This window comes from Uranotaenia lowii, chromosome 3 (genome assembly GCF_029784155.1).
Source record: "Uranotaenia lowii strain MFRU-FL chromosome 3, ASM2978415v1, whole genome shotgun sequence".
In the NCBI taxonomy this organism is placed as follows: Eukaryota; Metazoa; Arthropoda; class Insecta; order Diptera; family Culicidae; genus Uranotaenia; species Uranotaenia lowii.
Genome location: NC_073693.1, coordinates 20707840 through 20729567, shown reverse-complemented (window position 1 = coordinate 20729567; position 21728 = coordinate 20707840). Strand labels below are relative to the sequence as shown.

Here is a 21728-nt window from a genome sequence, read left to right as displayed (position 1 = left end):
CGAAGCAGGAAGGATTGGGTAGATGATTAATACGTTCAAGACGAAGTACATGCTGGCCTGCGGATCCGAGACCGACCGAACCCGCTTGTCCAGTAATAACAAGGTCACGATCGACGGCGACGAGCTGGAGATAGTCGAAGACTTTGTCTATCTCGGCTCACTGGTGACCGCAGACAATGACACCAGCCGTGAGATCCGGAGGCGAATTATCAGCGGAAGTCGTGCCTACTATGGACTCCACAAGCAACTGCAATCGAGAAGACTCAGCCCTCGCACGAAGTGTAACCTGTATATGACGCTTATTAGACCGGTTGTTCTCTGGGCACGAGACATGGATACTGCTCGAGGAGGACCTGCGTACACTCGGAGTATTCGAGCGACGAGTGTTAAGAACCATCTTTAGCGGCGTACAGGAGAACGGAGTGTGGAGGCGAAGGATGAACTCTACGGCGAACCCAGTATCCAGAAGGTGGTTAAGGCTGGCCGGATACGCTGGGCGGGATATGTTGCGAGAATGCTGGACGACTGTCCTGCAAAACAGGTGTTGGCTACGAATCCGGTAGGAACAAGACGAGCGGGGGCGCAACGAGCGAGGTGGTTAGACCAAGCGGAGCGTGATCTGCCGAACGTGGGGTGCCCGAGAAATTGGAGAACGGTTGCCATGGACCGAGTGAATTATAGGAATTATGTTCGTCAAGTTATGTCGTGAGACGATTACTATGTAAATAAATAAATAAAAACCTCTTTCAATCAGTTGGAGGGAAAAGGCTGAAAAAGGGGGGTTCTATATAGTTTTCTGGTACTTTTTTTTTTATTTACGACACTTTACCATCCTTGTGGCATTCGTGTCTGCAGTTTTCTGGTATAAATCGAGTACTTATCAAGCAAAAGAGATCATAATTTATATGAGAGGTTTTTTTGCGCAGGAATAATTTGAGACCTTCTCTTATACTTCAAAATCTTATCAGAAAATTGGAGCAACATTCAGATTCTTTTCAGATACTACGTTATTAGTAAAAAATATGTCTATAGTGGTTCGTGAGCCCTCCTCGCATTGAAAGGAGGAAATGGTGAGAAATCTATACCAGTAAAACCTTTATTTTAGAAAAATCAAAGAACAAATGAGGCTTATAAAATCAGAGCAAAAATTGCAGTTTTTAAAAAACAAAGTTTCAGAGAATAAAATTGAATCATCTTTTTAATGCTATTCGAAACTTCACTAGCAGTTCTCATTTTAAACCAATTGCTCCTAAATTCTAATAAAATTTGATTTGAAATGATGCCCAAAATCAAAATCAAAATGTTCATATTTGTCTAAAATTTAATTTGTTTTTGGAAGGTGTAGCAAAGCACATCGGGTCAGCTAGTGTTGAATTAAAAATTAAAAATTAAGTATATCACAAGTGACATAATTGGTAAAAGGCAATTCGAATTAAATAAAACTAATGATTTTGTTTCACGAAACCTGAACATTATACAAAGGTCGTCTCGTCACTTAAGATAATTGAAATATGGGAATTTTAGAATTTTTCCACAATGCAAAATTTGCGATATTTAAATTTAATATTAATTATTCAATATCCAACGAATATTGTGTAAATGCACTGGGTAATTATTCAGAAGGGGAGCTGTTTGGAGTTATCATTTTCTCTAGAGATCAATAGACGTGTGAAGTTCACTTTAATCCGTGGAAACTTTTTTTTATCAACGCAATTGATTTTTAAAAAAAACATACCTAACCCTTAAAAATGTAGTTTGAACGAAAAATGTTCAAGGAGAGAAATTTCTGTAGATCTATTTTAGGTCTTTTAAAATTTTTTTTTTAATTTCGCCATGAAGTAGTGTGCTAATTCTTAAATTTTGGTTCTAATTTACACATATTTTAGCTCTACAAATTGTCATCCCCAAATTCACGATGCTCACAATGGGTTAAGCATTTTCTCCGTGCGCACCAGCGCGCATTGCTGGGACGCAGAACGCCCAGTCGGCCGCCAAAAGAAAATTCTTCTGCCTGAAAGGTAGAAACCGAATTCCTCGACTGTTCGCACGGCCGGCCGGCCGTCTATCAGCAAGCTAGACAGCCAGTCGACTCACTCGGGGAAGGACGGACGGACAGACAGTCAGTCCGGCTGTCCGGAAAGTTGGCGCGCGTTCAAAAATTCGAAAACACAAGTCTCTAGCTAGAGCAAATACCAACCGTAGACAAGAAGGAATGTTTTTCCCTCCCGAAAAAACCAACGACGACAACGACGCTTCCCTAAAATTAGCACGTCGTCGTCGTCTTAGTCGTTTATGCCTGTACATTTCCGACGCCACTTAATTTGTTAATGTTTTTTCTCTCGTTTCTCTGGCAGGTTTCCACCAAAATTGGATCGATGGACTTACTTGAGCCAACAAAAACCAGGGAACATCTTCCAGAAGAACACATAGGATTTGTCGGACCGACAGCATCTTCAGTTCATTAATCGTCTTCTCTCACGTGTGTGGTGCGTTTGGAGCCGATGTTTTGGAGCATTTGAAAGCCGACAAGAGAACATGTAGGAAGGCCCCCAAAACAGCAGTTACAAACAGAAGAAAAATTGGGGAAAAATCAAGTGAGGAAAAGCAGATAGCTATCAGCTACAGTGAGAAAGGTAGAGGTGAAGAGTGAAGTGCAAAGCGAAAACCCGTTGAAAGCTTATCTACTCCGTCGTGGCAGAATGTGATTGACATGGATACGGCAACAGCAACAGCATCGTCGTCTTGGATTTGATACACGCCACATGGTGTTTATGGAAGACCGGACAGATCTTTTCTATCCCCGGACAGGTTGTAATCCGATTTGGGGCGATGAACATGACGATATAAATGAGTAAGAAGTATTCCTAGGTTGTTGGTGGGGTGAAGAAAATCCGCCTGATCCCATCATCTGGGACATCAGTCAGGGGGTGGTCTGAGATTAGCAGCAACTCTAGAAGAAAACAGCCATCAAATGTGGGTGACACTTTTCCATGTTCCGTGTCAGCGTTATTAATGTGAACAAAAGTGAGTGTTGATTGCGTGCGTGATTACCTTCTCTGACGTCGTCTGACGAACGTAGAAGTAGAAGTTCCTCATCAAAGATGCATGACCTGTTTACGACGGTCCTTTCGAAGCGGGATTTGTCCCGGGCCGGGGAGCTGTTCTCGGTCGGCGACTACGAGATTGTCAACGATTTGAGCGAGGTGGTAAGTACGAGTAGATTTCTTTAGCTTTAGCTGGCAGCTGAACAATGATGGGTTTAAGGGCCTTTTATCCTTAGTATAATGTGTGCTGAGAAATGTAGGAAGCAGTGAAATGTATTGGTTCAAACGTAAATTGAATAACTCCGAGATTAGAAGCATCAAAGGTTGCGATTTTTTGTATCCTTAAAGTAGTTTATTGAATTAACTAAAAGAAGTTAAAACATACACCCACAAATCAGACTCCAATAACGAACTTCCTTGGAAGTGGAATTATCGGTATAAGATTCTATACCGGACCGGCATTAACACTGGCATTGTACATGTCTGGAAGAAATAAAATTAGGCATAAACCATACCATATCACAAGACAAAGCAGGATGGAAACTATCAGCCATCAAAAATTTCGTCGAATGATATACGGAGAGCTGTGTGTATGTAAAGCGGCATAATAAAACAAAAATTTCGTTTCCGACCGACGGCAAACAACCACCAGCCACGCACGCAATCCGTCTACATATTGTTTCTGGACCGGTTCCTGGATTTGTGCTCCGGTTGATTCGAATCTCGGCCGTCGATTCTCCGGCGCAAAGCTTAATGATCCCGCGCCGATCCACCGGTGCATAGGGCCGTGGTAAAAGACCTCCACTGTTGACGATCCGGAGTCAGCGTCTTCACCTGGTCCCAGTCAAGATTCTCGTCGACAGTTCGGATTTCAGCGGCTAGGCTTCGCCGCCACGAGTTTCTGGGTCTGCCTCTTCTTCAATGACTTTCTGGATTCCAATCTAGCGCCTCTCTGCAAATCTCGTTTTCATCTTTCCGCAGCGTGTGCCCAATCCATCTCCACTTACGTTCCCGAATATCGATTTCTAGCGCCCTTTGATGACACCGGCGATGTAGTTCCTCATTTGAGATTCAGTTGCCAGACCACCAAGCGCGGATGATATTCCGCAGGCAGCGATTTACAAATATTTGCAGTTTTCGCGTCGTTACCGCATAAATGCACCAAGTTTCGCACCCGTACAGCAATACGGATTTGACGTTTGAGTTGAAGATTCGGATTTTTTGTTCGTAGAGAGATCTGGCGTGACCGCCAGATGTTTCGGAGACTCGCAAACGCAAATCGGGCTTTTTTGATCCGGGTTTCGATTTCTTTCTTGGTACAACCATCAGGCGTTATCAGGCTATCGAGATACTGGAAGCACTTAACTTTCTCAACTTGTTGCCCAGCTACCACGAAATTGGAAGGATTTGCTGTGTTGATTCTCATCGACTTGGTCTTTCCGACATTGACTTTGAGACCTGCTGCCTTGAAGCTTTCGGTGAGGCCGTCGAATTTGCTATGCATGTCTTATTTATTGTCTTTGGGCGAGCAAAACAATATCGTCTAGCAGGTCATGGTCCTTTAGCTGCTCCGGATTCCACGGCAATCCTCGGTTTGGTCTACAGTAAATCAATCCAGTCAAGATCTTAACCATTACGATGAGAAGCACCGGTGATAAGATACATCCTTGTCTCACTCCAGCTGTTACTGGAATTGGATCGGACAAGACCCCGTAGTGCAAGAACTTGCACGAAACTGTCTCGTACTGTGCTTCGATGAGATGGACCTTAGAGCTGCCCAGATGTTTTCATGGTCGGTCGAATGCTTTTTCGAAATCAACGAACACCAGCAGAAGAGAATCCTCGAATCCGTTGATTTGTTCCAGTATGATTCGTAGCGTTGTGGTGTGGTCCACACATGATAGTCCCGATCAGAATCCAGATTGTTGCCGTCGGAGGGTAGCATCAATTTTCTCCTGGATCCTGTTCAGGATCACTTTGCAGAGAACTTTGAGGGTTGTACAGATCAACGTTATGCCTCGCCAGTTACTGCACTCTGTCAGGTCTCCTTTCTTCGGGATCTTTACGAAGATACACAAATAACTCACGACGTATTACAGGACACGACACTTAACGTTTTTACTAACGGAAAAGGAATTAAATTTACCTTTTTTGTCGACCGGTTTCGGGCTCGATGTTGCCCATCTACAGGACGATGTCCGACTGACTAGATGAAGGAAAAACACTAATACATGTTCATACTATCCAATAGTATTCGTCGAAGGGTGGTCGGTTTGTTGAAAATTCGGTTTGAGCAGGTTGAAAAGCGGTGATATGATTGGAGCGTCATCCTCGTTCATAAGTGGCCTTTCCGATGTGGTGATAAACATGGATTCCCATGCGTTTAAATGTGACGCTTTGCGTACACATTTTTTGAACTTGACCTTATCCCAATTTATACGGTGATCAAATTCTGACGCGTGGGCAGCTACGCTGGATTCGTTGCTCCTGCTGTTATCTACTGCGTTTTTGTGCTCTTTAATTCTGGTTCTAAATTTCCGTCTGGTTTGACCAATATAGACGGCCGGGCAGTTTTCACATGGAATCTCATAAATTCCAGATCTCTCTTCCGGTGGCACTTTGTCTTTTAGAGAAACCAGTCGATCTTTCAAAGTGTTAGAACTTTTGTAAGCCACCTTCAGACCATGTTTGGAGAGAATCTTACGGATACTATTTGTCAGTGGAGGGTGGTACGAAGATACCCTACATCCAGTCGGCCGAGAATGTTGTAGTATCCCAGATGTCAGCGAAAAGACGGTGCAACATTTGTGCAGACAAGGCAGGGTCGGTTTTCAGCATTTCAGCAGGGATTCAATCGATCCCAGGCGCTTTGTTGGATTTCATGCTTTTGATTTCCGCTTCTATTTCAGCCAGCGAGGGCGCTTCCGAGTTGAAGCTATTAATGTGACTTACTGTTGGCGCTCCGCGCTGCGGGTTCTGTTGGATATCGCTATTCGTGAATCGGTAGAGTTGTTCGAAGTGTTCAGTCCATCGTTTGAGCTGATCTGTTCGATCGGTCATTAATTGACCTGCTCGGTTCTTTAGCGGCATTCTTGCATTTGTCCTTGCACCACTAAGGCGGCGAAAATGTCATAAAGTAATAGGATATCTCCATTGGCGGCGGCTCTTTCTCCCTCTTCGGCTAGGGAGTTTGTCCAAGCTCTCTTGTTTCGTCTACAAGCTCGTTTAACTGCCTTTTCCAGCTCTGCATATCGTAAGCGGGCGGCTGCTTTGGCTGACCCGGTACATGCCTGCTCAATTCCGACTTTCGCCTTTATCCGATCATCGATCATCCTCCAAGTTTCATACGACATCCATTCACTTTTTCTTCTACAAACTTTACTGAGAGTACCATGGTTCGTCGTGGTAAATAAAGGCATTCTTGATTCCACACCACTGTTCTTCGACTGTTCCGTCTGTCGGCAATTCCGAGGCTCGGGATTCAAGCTGTTCAACGTATGCCCTTTTCACCTCTGGATGCTTCAACTGGCGGACGTCGTATCGACACCCGATTTGGCAGACACTCCTCGCGTCGTTGGACACGCGCAACTCTCAGTCGTATCTCGCCAAGGACGAGGTGATGGTCAGATGCAATGTCTGCGTTTCGTTTCGTTTGCGGACATCAAGGAGGCTCCTTCCCCATTTTCGGCTGATGCAGATGTGGTCAATTTGATTTTCTGTTCGCCCATCTCGGGATACCCAAGTGACCTTACGTGCTGGTCGATGGGGGAAGAGCGATCCACCGATCACCATGTTGTTGTTGCCACAAAATTCTACAAAAAGCTCTCCGTTTTCTCTAATCTGTCCTAGACCATGGCACCTCATGATGCGCTCAAGGTCCTGATTGTTGGAGAAAATTTTTGCGTTGAAGTCACCTTTTGAATGGCACCCTTCGGAATTTTCTCAACGACGTTCAGTTGACTGTAAAACCGCTCTTTCTCCTGCAAATCGACAACGTGAGTTGGCTCACTGGACCACTGTAAGGTTTTTAATCCGTGTTCTAAATCTGGCTACGATTATTCTTTCGTTTATCGGTTCCCATCTTATGAGGGCCGCATGGGGCTGCGGGATTAACAAGAAACAAACTCCTTATCAGCGGAAGTCGTGCCTACTATGGACTCCACAAGCATCTGCGGTCGAGAAGACTTAGCCCTCGCACGAAGTGTAACCTGTATATGACGCTCATTAGACCGGTTGTTCTCTACGGGCACGAGACATGGATATTGCTTGAGGAGGACCTGCGTACACTCGGGGTATTCGAGCGACGAGTGTTAAGAACCATCTTTGGCGGCGTACAGGAGAACGGAGTGTGGAGGCGAAGGATGAACCACGAGCTCGCGCGCCTCTACGGCGAACCCAGTATCCAGAAGGTAGTGAAAGCTGGCCGGATACGCTGGGCGGGACATGTTGCGAGAATGCCGGATGACTGTCCTGCAAAACAGGTGTTCGCTATGAATCCGGTAGGAACAAGACGAGCGGGGGCGCAACGAGCGAGGTGGTTAGACCAAGTGGAGCGTGATCTGGCGAACGTGGGGTGCCCTAGAAATTGGAGAACGGTTGTCATGGACCGAGTGAATTTTAGGAATGATGTTCGTCAAGTTATGTCATGAGACGGAATACTATGTAAATAAATAATAAACTCCTCGTTTCCGAGTAGCATATTCTCCTCGTATGCCAGAGTAAATCAGGACTGTGTCCTGAGTTCTCCAGCGTTAGGCCAACGGACTTTGCTCAGTTCCAGAATTTTTAGCTTGAGGCGGCTAGCTTCTCTAGCCAGCTTGCCTCGTTGAGCAAGGGTTCAAACGTTTCAAGTTCCAATTCGTGTCCGTGTTTCATGCTGAAAGTCGTCGCCAAAGTTCCAGGTCGGTCATTTATTTCGGATTCTGTAACAGTTTAATAAATCGGAAGCAGCAGGTTGTTAGCCTAAGGTCCCAATTCCTCGATGGGGCTGCCATCTTGGACTTAGCTGACGGAAACCGCATATCATAAATTTAGCCGCTCGCTGCAAGACAGACGCTGCCTGAGCTGCCCCTGACCTGGAGAACAAACGGGTGCGGCCACCTTCTCAGTCTGCATGCGACCAGAGCATCCACCGGGGCTTGGTACGCGATTTCCACTTAGATTACTCGCATCCCAGCCGGCATCACGGGGAGGTTGCGATAGGAGTTGTGAATCAGAGGTGATATGACCACTATGCCTTAGTGTTGCATATTATCCACCATTTGCCAGCCAGTCACCTACGTAGACAGCTATGAATAATCGTTTGTTTCCGGAAATCTTGATGTATACGCACGGATCGTAATCGGCACATTGGAGGCCGAACTTTTTGAAAGCGACATCAAGCTCCTTGCTCCAGACTCTGCTTGTCTGTTTGAGTCCATGGGGAGCTTTCTTGAGAAGACATACCTTGGATCTGTTGTTCTCGTCGATGAAGCATGCTGGTTGCCTGGCTTTGTGTCGATCGATTTTACCATCAACACCCATTGTCACTTCATAGCATTTCCTTCTTGTGGGCAGCTTACAAAGCTCCCATGTACCATTCGAGATAAGAGCATCATGCTTTCCAGCTTTCGGCATCGTCACGGGCCAACGCATCTTGATGTGACAAGGGATCATCCAGCAGGAACTGTGAAACATCGGAACCAGTAATTGAACTAAAAGAAAGTAAATGAAAGTAAATTTCAATCATCGTCAATGAACCAACAGCGAACTTCGATGAAAGTGTCTCGTGCGGTATCTCGTAGAAATGAACCGTTATCTGTTGCATCGCCGCATCGTGGAAATTGCAGGAACCTTACTTTCGATCAAATTATCGTTTGCTTGCCTCGGGAATTTTGAACCTCACCCTCACATTCATGCTGGTCGAATATGACAGTGCACGATTTTTCCGACAGACAGAAGATTTACGGCTAAATCTGGAAACAATTCCACATTCTTGACGTCTATCGGATACTTGTTAGTTGAAGTTTTGCTGTGCCTTCGACAACGATCTTCATGCACTGTTTGTTGGCAGCGATGATACTTCTCGTCGATTCCTTGATATCTTCCAAAAGGACTTCGGTTTGAGGTCCTTTCACTTTATTCGGAGCACCTGACGAGTTTTGGGATACCTTCGGGTTGTGATTTTTCGACTTGAATGGACGTCTTGAAACAAAGGCTTGAGTGGGATTGACCTCGGGCATCTCGATCTCCTGTAGCAATTTGGTTTTAATGACGTCACCAGTAATTGCAATGCCAGAATTCTCGAGACCCGGACGATATTCCAGCGGCAATCTCGCCAGCAACACCATTCCAATCCTCCTGTCGTCCAACGGAAAACCTATCCCGATGAGTAGATTGGCTGTGTTTATCATCCGATTCACGTACGCATCCTTGGTTCCGTAAATTGTTAAATTCGTCGAAATGAGCTTGTGTAGGAGAGCCCATTGACAAATCAAACCGGTCTCTTCGAAAGTGTTGAAAGAGTTGTGTCCAAATCCCGGCAGCAGTGTTCACGTTTTCCATGTGGATGTATATCACGGGGTCAAGAAAAAGAATGATTTTTCCTCGCGCAATTCGATCCTTCCGAAGATCCACAGCAAGTAAAGAAGCGTCTGGATTGGCAGTTGGCTGCACCACGTTCCAGAGATCTTCCACTTACAGTCAGGTCTTGATTGCGAACTTCCATGTCCTCCAGTTCTCCCGACCAACCAGCCGCTGTATTGCTGAGTGGCCCTGTATGGCAAAATTTTGAATTCGGGCTTGTGCTTCATCTCCGCTTCCCCCTCGGTTAGTAGCAACTCTTCTCGTTGTGCTCATGCTGTTCAACAACTTGCTGTAGCTTCTTGAAGAAAAAAACTTCCTCGTTACTTTTCTGGGTCCATAACCTAACGAGCAGAGTAAAATAAAACGCATGTAGTTTTTGTAAAGGAAAGTAACATTAAGAATTTTTTTTTGATTTTTCATAGCAACCAATGTTCTTGAGAAAACCTGACTTCTTCGATGGGAAATTGAATTGTTGAAAGCTCTTTTATGTGTGTACATTTTTAACGCTGTGCCAAGTACGTAATTTTCAAAAATCTACCTTAAATGCGAATCGGGAATAGTAGCTAGACTGTACTTCTTATTTGAACATATATGATATCCTCGAAAGCAAACAAATTTTTTGAGGAAAAATAAGGAGTATTGAAGATATTTTTAGTTTCAACTTACCCTTTTCCGCACCTCGTTCCAGCTCGACGAAATCTCCTCGATCATCAGCCACGAGGACTACCTGCAGAATAGCAACGACCAGTCGGTGATTGAGATTTGCATCAACCGGGTCACGTCATGCATCAAGAAGACCAACACTATCGAGAAGCACTGTGCCGGGCTGGTGCATCTACTGGAGACCTGCCTCAAGTACAACCTGAAACCGTCCAGCCGGGAGGCCGATCCCCCGCACGCAAAAATTTCCTCCGATATTATTTCCAGTATTTTTCTGGTGGGTTTTGATTCATTTTTAAGGTTCTAAAGCGTTTTAATAAATGATTTTTTGTTTTTAGAATTACAACAAAAAACCTGTGATGGAGGTGACTTTACCTGTGGCAGTCAAGTTTCTCAACAAAGGTAACCTGGAGCTGTCCCGAAACCTGGCCAGTTACCTATCGTCGGCGGCCATCGAATACTCATACCTGCTGTCACCTCATGTGGCAATAATACTGGAATCGTTGCTCAGCGGCAATTATGGCCTGTGCCACGTGCTGTCCCAGATATACGATGCGACTCCCGAGCCGATCAACGCGGAAGCGAAAAGGTTCGTCGAGATCATTCCCAAATGCGAACTGCAGGAACAGATTGTGATTCTCCAGCTGCTGGTAACGATCGTTAAAAATCAGCCATCGATGCTGCTAGACAGCATCCGTCAGCTTTTCGATCTGGCCCTCAAACCTTCGATTTCAACTGCCGCAATGCTGGTCATTCTCAAAATAGCGGAGTACAAACCTCTGAAGATGATCGAATACACCGAAGCGATTAAAACTACTGCGCATATGGTACCGCAAACGGTGGGTTTTGCTGCCCAGACGTTGTCGGCCATTGGTAAAACTAGCAAAGAACGAGCGCAGGTAGCTCTAGACTTTGTACTGGAATATCTACCCAAGGCGGATCGTCCACTGCAGCCGATCCTACTCAACGAGGCGACAAAACTCTGCACCAAGTACCCAGTTCTATTCACCGATAAGGTAACCTCAGTTGTTCGACAGCGGCAACTTAACAACAACCAGGTCAAGCAAACCTCAGCCGGAGTTACCATCGTGAACCTCAACTCATCTGCCACACTTCCGGTAACGACGACGGCATCCGTTACAACTCCACCGGTGATTCTGGACACGCGACCGATCATATCCAAGAATCCTCACGTTGCCGTCATCAACCACAGTAGCAACGTCGTAAGCAATAGCAGCCCAGCCGCAACGACGAATCCAACGACCGTAACGAGTCCGGTGTCGACAACGGTGATCAATACCTGCAACGGTACCACGACAACTTCTACTATCCATCCGGTACTGTTGACCAACTTCATCAACTCCGCCAACGCAACACCGACGATGAACGGAGGCACCACGGTCGTTCCACATCCGAGGTAAATTCGGAAGAAACTTTACTGCTGGTGTTACGACTACAATGATATCTTTTTCCTTTTCAACAGCTACACCCGGCGGAAGTTAGGCGACTCACGAAGCACCGGCCGGCTACATTCGGGCGGTGGAGGCGGCAACAAAAGTATGACCCGATTGAACATTGCCGGCGGTTCGGTGGGCGGCCTACACAAATCGATGACCCGGCTTAGCTCGTCGCAGATGCTCGGGCAATATAATGGAGGTATTAAGTTATTTAAAACTTAAACGAACGTCGTTTAATCGAAATTGTACTGTATTGTTTCAGACATGGGCCCTCTGGACGAGTCGGGTAAGCCGCACCACGGAACCAGCACCGGAACCGGCGGAACCAGTACCGGAATCGTGGCAGATGGAAGCAGCGCTGGTGGTGGTTCCAACTCCAACAGTAACATTCTCAACAGTCATTCCAGTGGCAATGTGGCGATCGCCTTTGCCAACAACAAAAACAATAGTGTTCAGAACTTTTCCTCACCCGTTCCTCCGCCGCTAAGTCAACATGTGACCATCACCGGTGAAAACAAGTGGGGTATCCCTCAGACGAAGATAACCTCCGGGGGTGTGACCGTGACAACATCTCCCACCCGACCTCAACGACCCTACTCACAGGGACCGAACACCTTAATGGGTTCAGCAGGTGCTCTAGGGAAAAACTCCTTAGGAGGCCTCAACCAATCATCCGGATCCATTGGGATGGTCCACGTCCACCACGCATCTCCTGCCTCACCAACCATGTTCAACAATCATTCCCAGCAAACATCACCCCAGCTCACGACTCTCTCGCTCAACTCGAACGATGACAGTGGAAACCAGGTGAGCGTATCCGGTCCAGCAACGGTAACTTCTCGACGAAACGACAACCGTAGTGTTACAATCCTCAACGCCAGCAACACCCGGGTAAGCGTATTCGAGCCCTACCCAATGCGGGACACCATTCAACATTTTTGCGAGAAACACCTGGACAAAATCAAATCCTACACCAACGGAGTGGCCCAGCGATTACCGCCTCCGGCAAAGTGTATCATCGAAGAACGAAGAGCAAAAAAGACAGCCAAGCTTCACTTTGCCTGCCAAGTCCGAGGACCCCACTGCCTGTACACGAGAACCATGTTCACCATGCGAACCCGAAACCCCCGGACCTGGATCCATCTCATGTTTCTGGACCTACAAGCTCGGGCTCCCCAAAACGCCCTTAGCAGTTGGGATCCGAGCGTATCCCGACTTAAACACTGCTGGGATACGTTGAAGTGTGAGAATCGGACCTTCATCACCCTGGTAACCAGTGCGTTCCCGAATGTTAAAGAGCAGGATGCGCTGGTCAATGAACTGCGGAATGCCGGGTTCTTCGATGTGTTCGAGATGGGTGCCGCCAGTACCCCGGAAGGTGCCAGCAGCGAGGATCTGCAGTTTCAGGTGAGTAGGAACATACAATCGCGTTGTCAGCGATAACGTTTTCAGTGTTCAAAGTAGTAAATTCTTCTTGCCTCGATTTAAATTTGAGGATAAATTAAGGTTTCTTGTTCGTTGTTCCTTTTCCGTCGTAACCGCATTCCGATTTTGGCCCTTTTTTGGTTTTTTGGAAACAATTTGAGCACCACTGACCCACCACTGAGCATCATTTAACCCAATCACTACACGCTCAAAGTTAAACAACCACAAATACTTGATTATAACTCTACACCCATTCTCAATGAGTATATGATTCATTGGGATTTTGCCTGCTAAAAATAATAAAACCTGCTCTTTACGCTTACACAGATTTCCATAAGAATGACAGCTAATCGGAGTGAAATTAGAGTGAAGGCTATTGCTTTCTCTGTTTAACACACGAGAAATCGTATACCGGGATTGCGAGCGAGCCCATCGCCCATCAAGGCCATCGAAAGAGTTTTCTGAATCACGCTCGATAATATATCGAGAGACTTCCTTTACAAACCTAGCAATCTATGGCAAACTACAATACAATAAGTTTCATTCTGGAGCCGGAGAAGGCGAAAAAGAAATATTGGTATGGGATTGGTGAGGTTAACTTGAAGATTCTATTTCAATTGAAATACACGTGTGGTTAAGTTAACGGGTGATAGTGGAATGATTTATTTTATCTATCTTATAACTAAGCACGGATTACTAATTTTAGAAAAAAAATTAAATCTACGCTTCCTACACTCCTCCCTAATCCGTGACGCCTACAAGTCCACAAAATCGCTGCTGCTTCTGGACAGCTAGAGTCTTTATGAACCCATCAGCCGGTTGATCCGTCGTCGGGATGTACTTCACCTTCACCGCTCCTTGCTTCAGACTCTTGGGATTCCTTGCTCACCGGCACCGCTATAACCGACCAACTCAGATGATCCACGCTTGCTGTACTCCAGCTTCTTCGTTGTAATACTCTTCAAGTAGCGTAAGATTTTCTTGACTGCTTCCCAGTGCTGTCGTCCTGGATTCAAACAGAACTGGCTCACCTCATTAAGCGCATGGGGAATATCCGGACGAGTTACTTGAGCTGCTAATGACAGACATCCCGCCGCTTCTTTGAATGGCACCTTCTTCATTTCAGCTTCTTCTTCCGCACCCTTGGGACCCATTGACTTTCCCAATCTTACGCTCGGATCTACTGGAATCGACACCGATTTCGCATCTGCCATTCCAAACCGCTGGATAATCTCCTCGAGATACGCTTGTTGATCGAGCCACGAGTACTTGGGTTCACCGAGATCCTTCATCTTGAACTGCTCGCACAAGTACGCCTTCAGCTTCGGCTTCAACTTCCTGTCGTTGGTGAAGATCAAGAAAGTCGTACGTAGATGGTGACGAACATTAACTTTTCCTCATCGATTGAAGAACGATTCAGTCCGAATCTCTGCAGTACAAACGTAACTTGTCTGCTTCAAGCCGTACAGCGCCTTCTTCAGTCGGCAAACCTTACCGCTCCGGTTCTCCTCACCCTGCGGCTGCACCATATATATTTCCTCGTGCTTCAACTCACCCTGTAGAAACCCTGTAGAAACGCCGTCGGCGTCCTTCTGATCGATGTCCAGATCATAACGCACCGCCAGCGCCATGAGGTATCGGACCGTCGCGTACCGCACGACGGGGGAATACACCTCATCTTAATCCAGACCTGGCCTCTGGGAATAGCCCTTGACAACGAGACGAGCCTTGTACCGCTGAACAACTTCGTTTTCGCTCAACGAGTGCAGCTCTTCTTCCTTGGCTCTCGCGCCCTGGCCACCATAGAATAGAAATCCGAGCTCGAACTAGCAAACCCTAATACTGCAGCCGAAACTTTCTCGCATATCCTCAACTACGTAATCGACCGTCATGTGCCGAAACGCACCGCCAATGCTAATCCTCGGACTCCATGGGCTACAGCAGCTTTACGACAACTGAAAGCGACAAAAAGGCGTGCCCTTCGAAATTACAACAAGCACAAATCTCCGCACACCAAAGAAGAATATCGCAAACTCAACTCCGCCTATAAAAAAGCCAGTCAACGTAGCTATCAAAACCATCTTAGTCGAATTCAGCAAAACCCCAAGACTACCCCAAAGTCCTTCTGGAATCACGTCAAGAATCAGCGGAATGAACCTGGAACACCGTCCTGCATGTTCCTGGATGGCATCATGGCGAACTCTGACTCCGGAATATGCGATCTCTTTGCCAATAAATTCTCGAGCATCGTTGATACATCTTCAATAACCGACGATCAACTGAATTTTGCCATCAGGAGTGTTACCATCTCTAAAGCAGCCACTAAGCCCAAAAACTCCTTCTCTACGGGCCCGGATGGGATACCAGCCACCTTCCTGAGGCGTTTTATGCCTTTTTTGCTTACTCCTATCAGGTTTATCTTCCAAGCTTCGCTTGACTAGGCCACCTTCCCCTCACTGTGGAAAGAAGCTTACATGTTCCCGGTTCATAAAAAGGGAGATAGGAAAGATGTCAATAATTACCGAGGAATTTCAGCTCTGTGTGCCATAGCCAAACTTTTCGAATTGGTGGTTTTAGATCCCTTTTTCATGTTCTGCAAGCACAACTTCTTCAACGACCAGCATGGATTTATGCCTCAACGCTCAACTACAACTAACTTACTGACCTTTACCTCGTTTTTGCATGAAAGTTTTGCAAAGAAATCCCAAACTGATGCCATCTATGCCGATCTGTCTGCCGCATTCGACAAAGTGAACCATGATATTGCCATCGGAAAGCTCGCACGTTTAGGATTTTGTGGATCTCTTATTGGCTGGTTCCGCAGTTACCTTACTGGACGTAAATTGACAGTTCGTACAGGTAACTGTTTTTCCGGGCAGTTTTCAGCTTCATCAGGCGTGTCTCAGGGAAGTCATTTAGGGCCGTTATTATTCCTAATCTACTTCAATGACGTGCTGCAACTCCTCGATGGACCAAAATTAGCGTACGCCGACGACTTGAAACTGTACTACTCTATCAATGGCCCCGAAGATGTGAACTTCCTGCACAACCAGTTTTACCTCTTTGCCTCCTGGTGTGATGCCAATCGCCTACCTTTAAACCGTAGTAAATGCGTAGTGATATCATTTTCCCGCAAACGACGCCCGTTCTCAGCCGATTTTTTCCTTGGAAACAACGCAATCTCTCGAGCTCAACTCGTGAAAGATCTTGATGTGATCATTGGCGCGCGGCTGGATTTTAAGAATCACACCAACTGTATCGATGATAAGGCCTTCAGAAGCCTGGATCTTCTTTTCCGCATGACGAAGGACTTTAAGGACATCCACTGCCTGAAGAGTCTTTACTGTAGTCTGGTTCGATCGATCCTTGAATATGCTTCTGCGGTTTGGTGCCCACATTATCAAAATGGTTCTGATCGCATCGAAGCCATCCAACGACGTTTTTTTAGGTATGCCGGTATGCTCTTCGACACTTAAACTGGCAAGACCCTATTCGACTTCCCAGTTACGAAAGCTGCTGCCGCCTGATCGACATCGACACGCTGCAAGCCCGCAGGACCGCCACTCGTGCGTCTTTCGCCTTTCAGCATGCATTGTTGAGCTACTCGTTGAGCTTCACGTACTCCTTCAATATCTCTTGATTCGTAACACTCCTTATCCTCCTTAAGAGTTATGTCGATATGAATCATCGGAAAGAAAATCTACATCTGCTGAGATGGTCCTGGAAGCACAGTGAACTCGCATGCCTATCAGCCGAATGTGTGCTCCGTAATTTGGATCTGTTACGTTCTACCTTTATGACGCTCCTTCGTATCGTAGTTTTGAAAGTGCTACGCTCTCAACGAGACGACTCTTGATACTCTTTGGACCATGGCTGTTCGGCATAATCGAGGCCAATGAGATGATGACTTTCGATGCTCTCGCACAACAGTATTTGAAATGCGCACCAAAACTTAAGTGTTTGTCGACCATTACTCTGAGGTATTTCAGCTGCTGTTTCAAAGATGTCGTGTGTCCTCCAATATTCTCCATGAGCGGCACAAGTTTTTCGTTGGTCACGAGTAAGACTTCGGTTCTATGGTGAGCTATCTGAAGCTTAACTCTCTTCATCTACATGTCAACTCTTTCTACAGACACCGTTGCAAGGGGTTCTACCGACGTTTACCAATGTTAAGTGGAGACTCCAGGAGCACTGTTATATCCTTACTCGTCAGCTACAGTATATGGCCAGCGAGGGTTCTGGAGTTCTCCTTTCTCGATTCTATTTATGAACCATCACGTACGACAAGTTTTAGGTTGATATGCCTGAAAGGTGGAATCAAAATAGCAGTGATTTACGTTCTACGTTGTCTTTAAAGTAATGGACTCTTTTACATCAGAAGGGTAGCTCCGTGTTACCATAATCAGAAAAGAGTTGATGGAGACTTTCTTCATGTGCTAATTTTTGGTGCGTTTCCTGAATTTTTGTGTCTAAATTTTGAGTGTCACCAAAATCTTCTCGATTGTTGAAAATTCCTCGGTTGTAGATGTTGTTTGATTGCAAAAACTTATTGGTACGAGTCATCCAAAGAGCAATCCACATTTTATACGAACGTGAAATCTAACTTTAGTTCTTCAATTCCATTCTGCCACCAGTGGGGCTGCTTCCTGTGTCACCATCCGGACAAAGCGATGGGCTTCCTACACGGCAACAACCAACCAGTCATCGAGGGCCAACTAAAGGAGAAGAAAGGCAAGTGGCGGCTGTTTCGACGGTGGCGCACCCGCTATTTCACCCTGTCCGGGGCACATCTTTCCTGCAAGGGTTCGGTAAGTATCATGATTTGCAAAATCAAAATTGAGTTAAATAAGGATTACTAAAATTTTATCGTTTTTTTAGACTGGAGGTGAAAGCATCGACGTCAACCAAATCCGTTCGGTTAAGGTGTCCCGCGGAGCTCGTAACATTCCGAAGGCTTTCGAAATTTTTACCGGGGATCAGACACTAATTCTCAAACCTAAGGACGGCAACAAGGCGGAGGAATGGGTTCAATGCTTGAGCATAGTGTTGGCACATTCTCAGGTTGGTATTTCTATACGTTTTTTACTAAAATTTGAAGGACTAACAGTAGGTTTATCTTTTCGAAATAGGCTCGTGATAGTCCAACAACCCGTACCAACAGCCTTCCTGCCCGGAGCATCGGCAACAGTCGAACTGTCTTCTAGACGAATGCAAATTTTAAAAATTAAAAAAAAACGCCACAACTCAAATAAAAAAACAGCAGCAGCATTAGATACTTAAAGTGTTAACCTCAAAAGACTTAAAACAAACTTAAACATTTACTTAACATTAACAGCAAAGATAAGTGAAAAACAGCAAACAAAAGGCCAACATTTCCTTCCATTAAATGTTAGATGTTATTAATCGTTAGAGTGTAACTGGTAGCTTGAAACTATTCAACAGAACGACTAGAGACAATCTCCAATTACTAGTGATAGAGAGCAGCAAACAAAAATGCGCCAACAAACGATATAAAAAAAGTACTCTGCCCGTTGATAGAAATGTTAAGCCTAATCTTATAGTATCATAACTTAGGATACAACAACAGTCAAGTAACGAATCAAATGTGTCAATTTTGAATTGATTTCAAACAAAACAACAACAACAAAAAACTCAGAGCATATCGAATGTCAAACCAGTCTTTCCGAATATTGTTAATCGTTTTTTTTTTCTGTTAGAACGTAAGAAGTGAGACTAACAACAATTTACGAAACTACGAAGCGCACGACCTTCCATTGGATTGGAGGAATCTTTTTAAACAATATTTATTCTCAATACTATAACATTTTCTAGTGGGAGTGTTTCTTCCACTTTCCATAATCTTTCTCTCCAACCTATTAACTAGTTCTAGGGAAAATCGCGCCACACTTAGTGAGATGAATGAAATTTTTCTTCCTGTTACTTCCTGAGTACCGTTATTGTTAAGAGCCGAATATGAGATCAGTTAACGAAACTTTCTCGCCCATGTGTTGTATAGCAGCAATAAAACGTGAAAATGCCCCCGGTATGCTCAGAAGCATTATCTGCATATGATGTGTATTTACCGACCTAGCTACTCTAAGTACAGGCTATTTATTGAAGTAGAAAATAAATTTAAAAAAAAACCTTCGCTATCTGATGAGTGAGTTGATTTTATTGCAAAAGGCTAACAACGATGATGACAGTATTAATTTCCCAAATAAGAAATATTAAGCTAAATGTGACATATCAAGGAAACAAAGTTGCAACATTCAGATTTGATCCGTTGAATTGCACTCCGAGAAATTAGCTTATGTTGTACGAGAGCGACTACTGTAAAATATAACATTCATAATACGTTTGATATATCAGTTAGTGACTGATATTTTTCTTTGAAAGTGTGACAAATTAAACATTCATGTGATTTGAAAAAAAAACAAACCTGAACCTGAGTGACCTTTTGATTTTTTTTCAGAAGAAAGAAGCCGATACGAACTTTCCAAATGTTTCAGCCTTTATAACGATGACACGCCTAGTCTCTTTATCAGTTAAATTTGTAGATGGATGTTCACTTTGACAGTTTGATGTAATACGGCAAGAAGTAAACCGCAGAAGCAAATTTATTATCATAAGCTTCGAGAAAATCATTAATCTGAACTTACCTTCCTCAAGCAAGAGTAACTTTACACGAAAGCCTTACATAGTGCCACCGAGTGATCGACCCCGCAGCTAACCTTCATCACCCGTGCACTTACGGCCACCTTGAACGGGAACAGCTGATCCTTTTTGTGCCCAAACCCGAGACAACCGTATCGATTGTGTCCCCACATGTACAGATCGTCTTGCTCGTTGATCGCCCCACAGTGCGTAAGCCCAGCACAGATGGACCGCACCTTCAGATTCGGATTGAAATCGTTCCTTCCGAAGAGGGTTGCTGGAATTTGTTTTGGAGTTGCTTGATGTCGAACTTCTGGGCCGAATCCCAAGATGCCGTAGCCCCAGATGAAAACGTCGCCGTTTTCTATGAGTTTTGTAAGAAAGAATATTAGTTTTGAATGGATTTTTAAAAAATTAACTAGAAATACCGTTAAGAACTAAACAAAACGAGCCTCCAGCAGCGATGTCAACTATTTTTCCGCAACCTTTCAAAAATGCTAAATGCTTTGGGGTGTTGATTTGAGGATTAGCGTCACTTTCTGTCAACAGCTGGCCATATTCGGTGATACCCCAACCGAAAACTTCACCTTTATCTGAAAAAATAATATAGATAACATCACTTATAAATTTTATTTAAAATTGTTAAACCTACCATTCAAAGCCAAAACCGTGTCAGAACACCCGGTAACTTTGACGATTCTTTCGCCTTTCACATCTCCTAGCACCAGGCCAGGAGTACTGACTAGTCCGTAACAACCTTGACCAGTTTGACCATCATCGCTCCAACCACACGAGAAAAGTTTACCAGATTTGGTCAAAAATAAACTATGATCCTGACCACAACTTACGTCTACAACCGGATCATCTTCATCCCCGGACAACCCTCGTATCCGATTTATGATGGGATTATTGAAGTAGTCCTCATCTTTGGTTATTTCCCGGCCACACTGCCCGTAGGCATTGTTGCCCAAAGCATAAACGGTGCCATCCTCGGCCAGTGCCAACTGATGAGCCCTTCCAGCGGCCACCCGAACTATTTGAACCTTCGCGTCGTTTCCCTCGACTGCCGTAAATTCCACCGGAACCGGATAGATCAACAGTTCAAAAGGTTTCCGCTTAGCTCCACCATGCTTGTGGAATCCAATTTGTGAGTCCGTATTAATTCCGGTACCCCAAAGACTGAGCCCCTGCCGACATTTGGCAGCGAACACCGTGAACCCGTAACCGGCTGCCACATCCGTTATGTCCCGATTTTCTGCAAAGTTTAACCGACTAGGATGGTGGACTGACTCAGCATAGGCTTTCGCTTGCTTTTTAATCGATGTCTGAAGTCCTAGGGCACCGGTTGCGGCCAGGCCCCAAACGTAAACCCGACTGTCGGTTGTTTTGGAAATCGGGAGCTCATGTGCTACAAGCAACATAAAAGAAAACGATTCAGGTCAGTTTTTTCTTCAATTAAAATCAGCACTTACTTGGAATTTTCGATTGATCCTGACCAAGGACCCTCCGTTGAGCTCGAGAAGTGTAATACCGGATGGGAATCCTCAGCAAGAATCGAGTGTTTGTGCTCATTTTTGGTGCGGAAACCGGGGAACAATCGCGTGAACAAACCGCGGCAGCCGCGATTTTTTTTAATTTCGTTTTGTGCTAATGATTCATAACAAAACAATAAGTTTGACGAATCGAAAATAGAGCTGTGAAAAACTGCCTTCCCGAATCAAAATCGAGCTAAGGTGACCAGCACGCTGAAGCGATTGCGACTGAAAAATTAAAAGTTTGTCATTTTTCTCATCCAGTACAGTGACCAACATGAGGAATCCAACCCCGATTTAATTCTTAGAATGTATTTTTTTTTTTATAAATTACTTTATTTGAAACGGCTCATACCTTTGAGTTTTAAGGAGCCAAACTCGTTTTGTGTTTA

General features: G+C 45.0%; 2 protein-coding genes across 2 annotated transcripts in view; one reads left to right on the top strand and one right to left on the bottom strand.

The window, feature by feature from the left end:
• Positions 1–19321, top strand: part of LOC129751765 (protein melted) — a 54173-nt gene extending 34852 nt beyond the window's left edge. Inside the window, exons 2-9 of the mRNA XM_055747466.1 lie at positions 2355–3206; positions 10297–10545; positions 10607–11685; positions 11752–11924; positions 11988–13132; positions 17785–17958; positions 18029–18211; positions 18280–19321. Coding sequence (XP_055603441.1) covers positions 3102–3206; positions 10297–10545; positions 10607–11685; positions 11752–11924; positions 11988–13132; positions 17785–17958; positions 18029–18211; positions 18280–18354 — 3183 coding nt within the window. The 5' untranslated portion in view covers positions 2355–3101 and the 3' untranslated portion in view covers positions 18355–19321. The remainder of the gene's footprint in view (positions 1–2354; positions 3207–10296; positions 10546–10606; positions 11686–11751; positions 11925–11987; positions 13133–17784; positions 17959–18028; positions 18212–18279) is intronic.
• A 496-nt stretch (positions 19322–19817) lies between these two features.
• Positions 19818–21435, bottom strand: LOC129751767 (RCC1-like G exchanging factor-like protein). Its single transcript, XM_055747468.1, has 4 exons — positions 21277–21435; positions 20457–21212; positions 20233–20397; positions 19818–20168 (listed from the first exon to the last, which is right to left on the bottom strand). The coding sequence occupies exons 1-4, from the start codon at positions 21374–21376 to the stop codon at positions 19831–19833; spliced, it is 1359 nt and encodes a 452-aa protein (XP_055603443.1). The 5' UTR covers positions 21377–21435; the 3' UTR covers positions 19818–19830.
• Between the last annotated feature and the right edge of the window lie 293 nt (positions 21436–21728).

Excerpts from the sequence above, each read along its gene's own strand:
- LOC129751767 (XM_055747468.1), bottom strand. The coding sequence starts at position 21,376 with ATGAGCACAAACACTCGATTCTTGCTGAGGATTCCCATCCGGTATTAC. Across the intron at positions 21,213-21,276 it reads GGATCAATCGAAAATTCCAA|CACATGAGCTCCCGATTTCC; the intron begins GTAAGTGCTGAT and ends TGTTGCTTGTAG. Across the intron at positions 20,169-20,232 it reads GTTTTGTTTAGTTCTTAACG|AAAACGGCGACGTTTTCATC; the intron begins GTATTTCTAGTT and ends CAAAACTCATAG.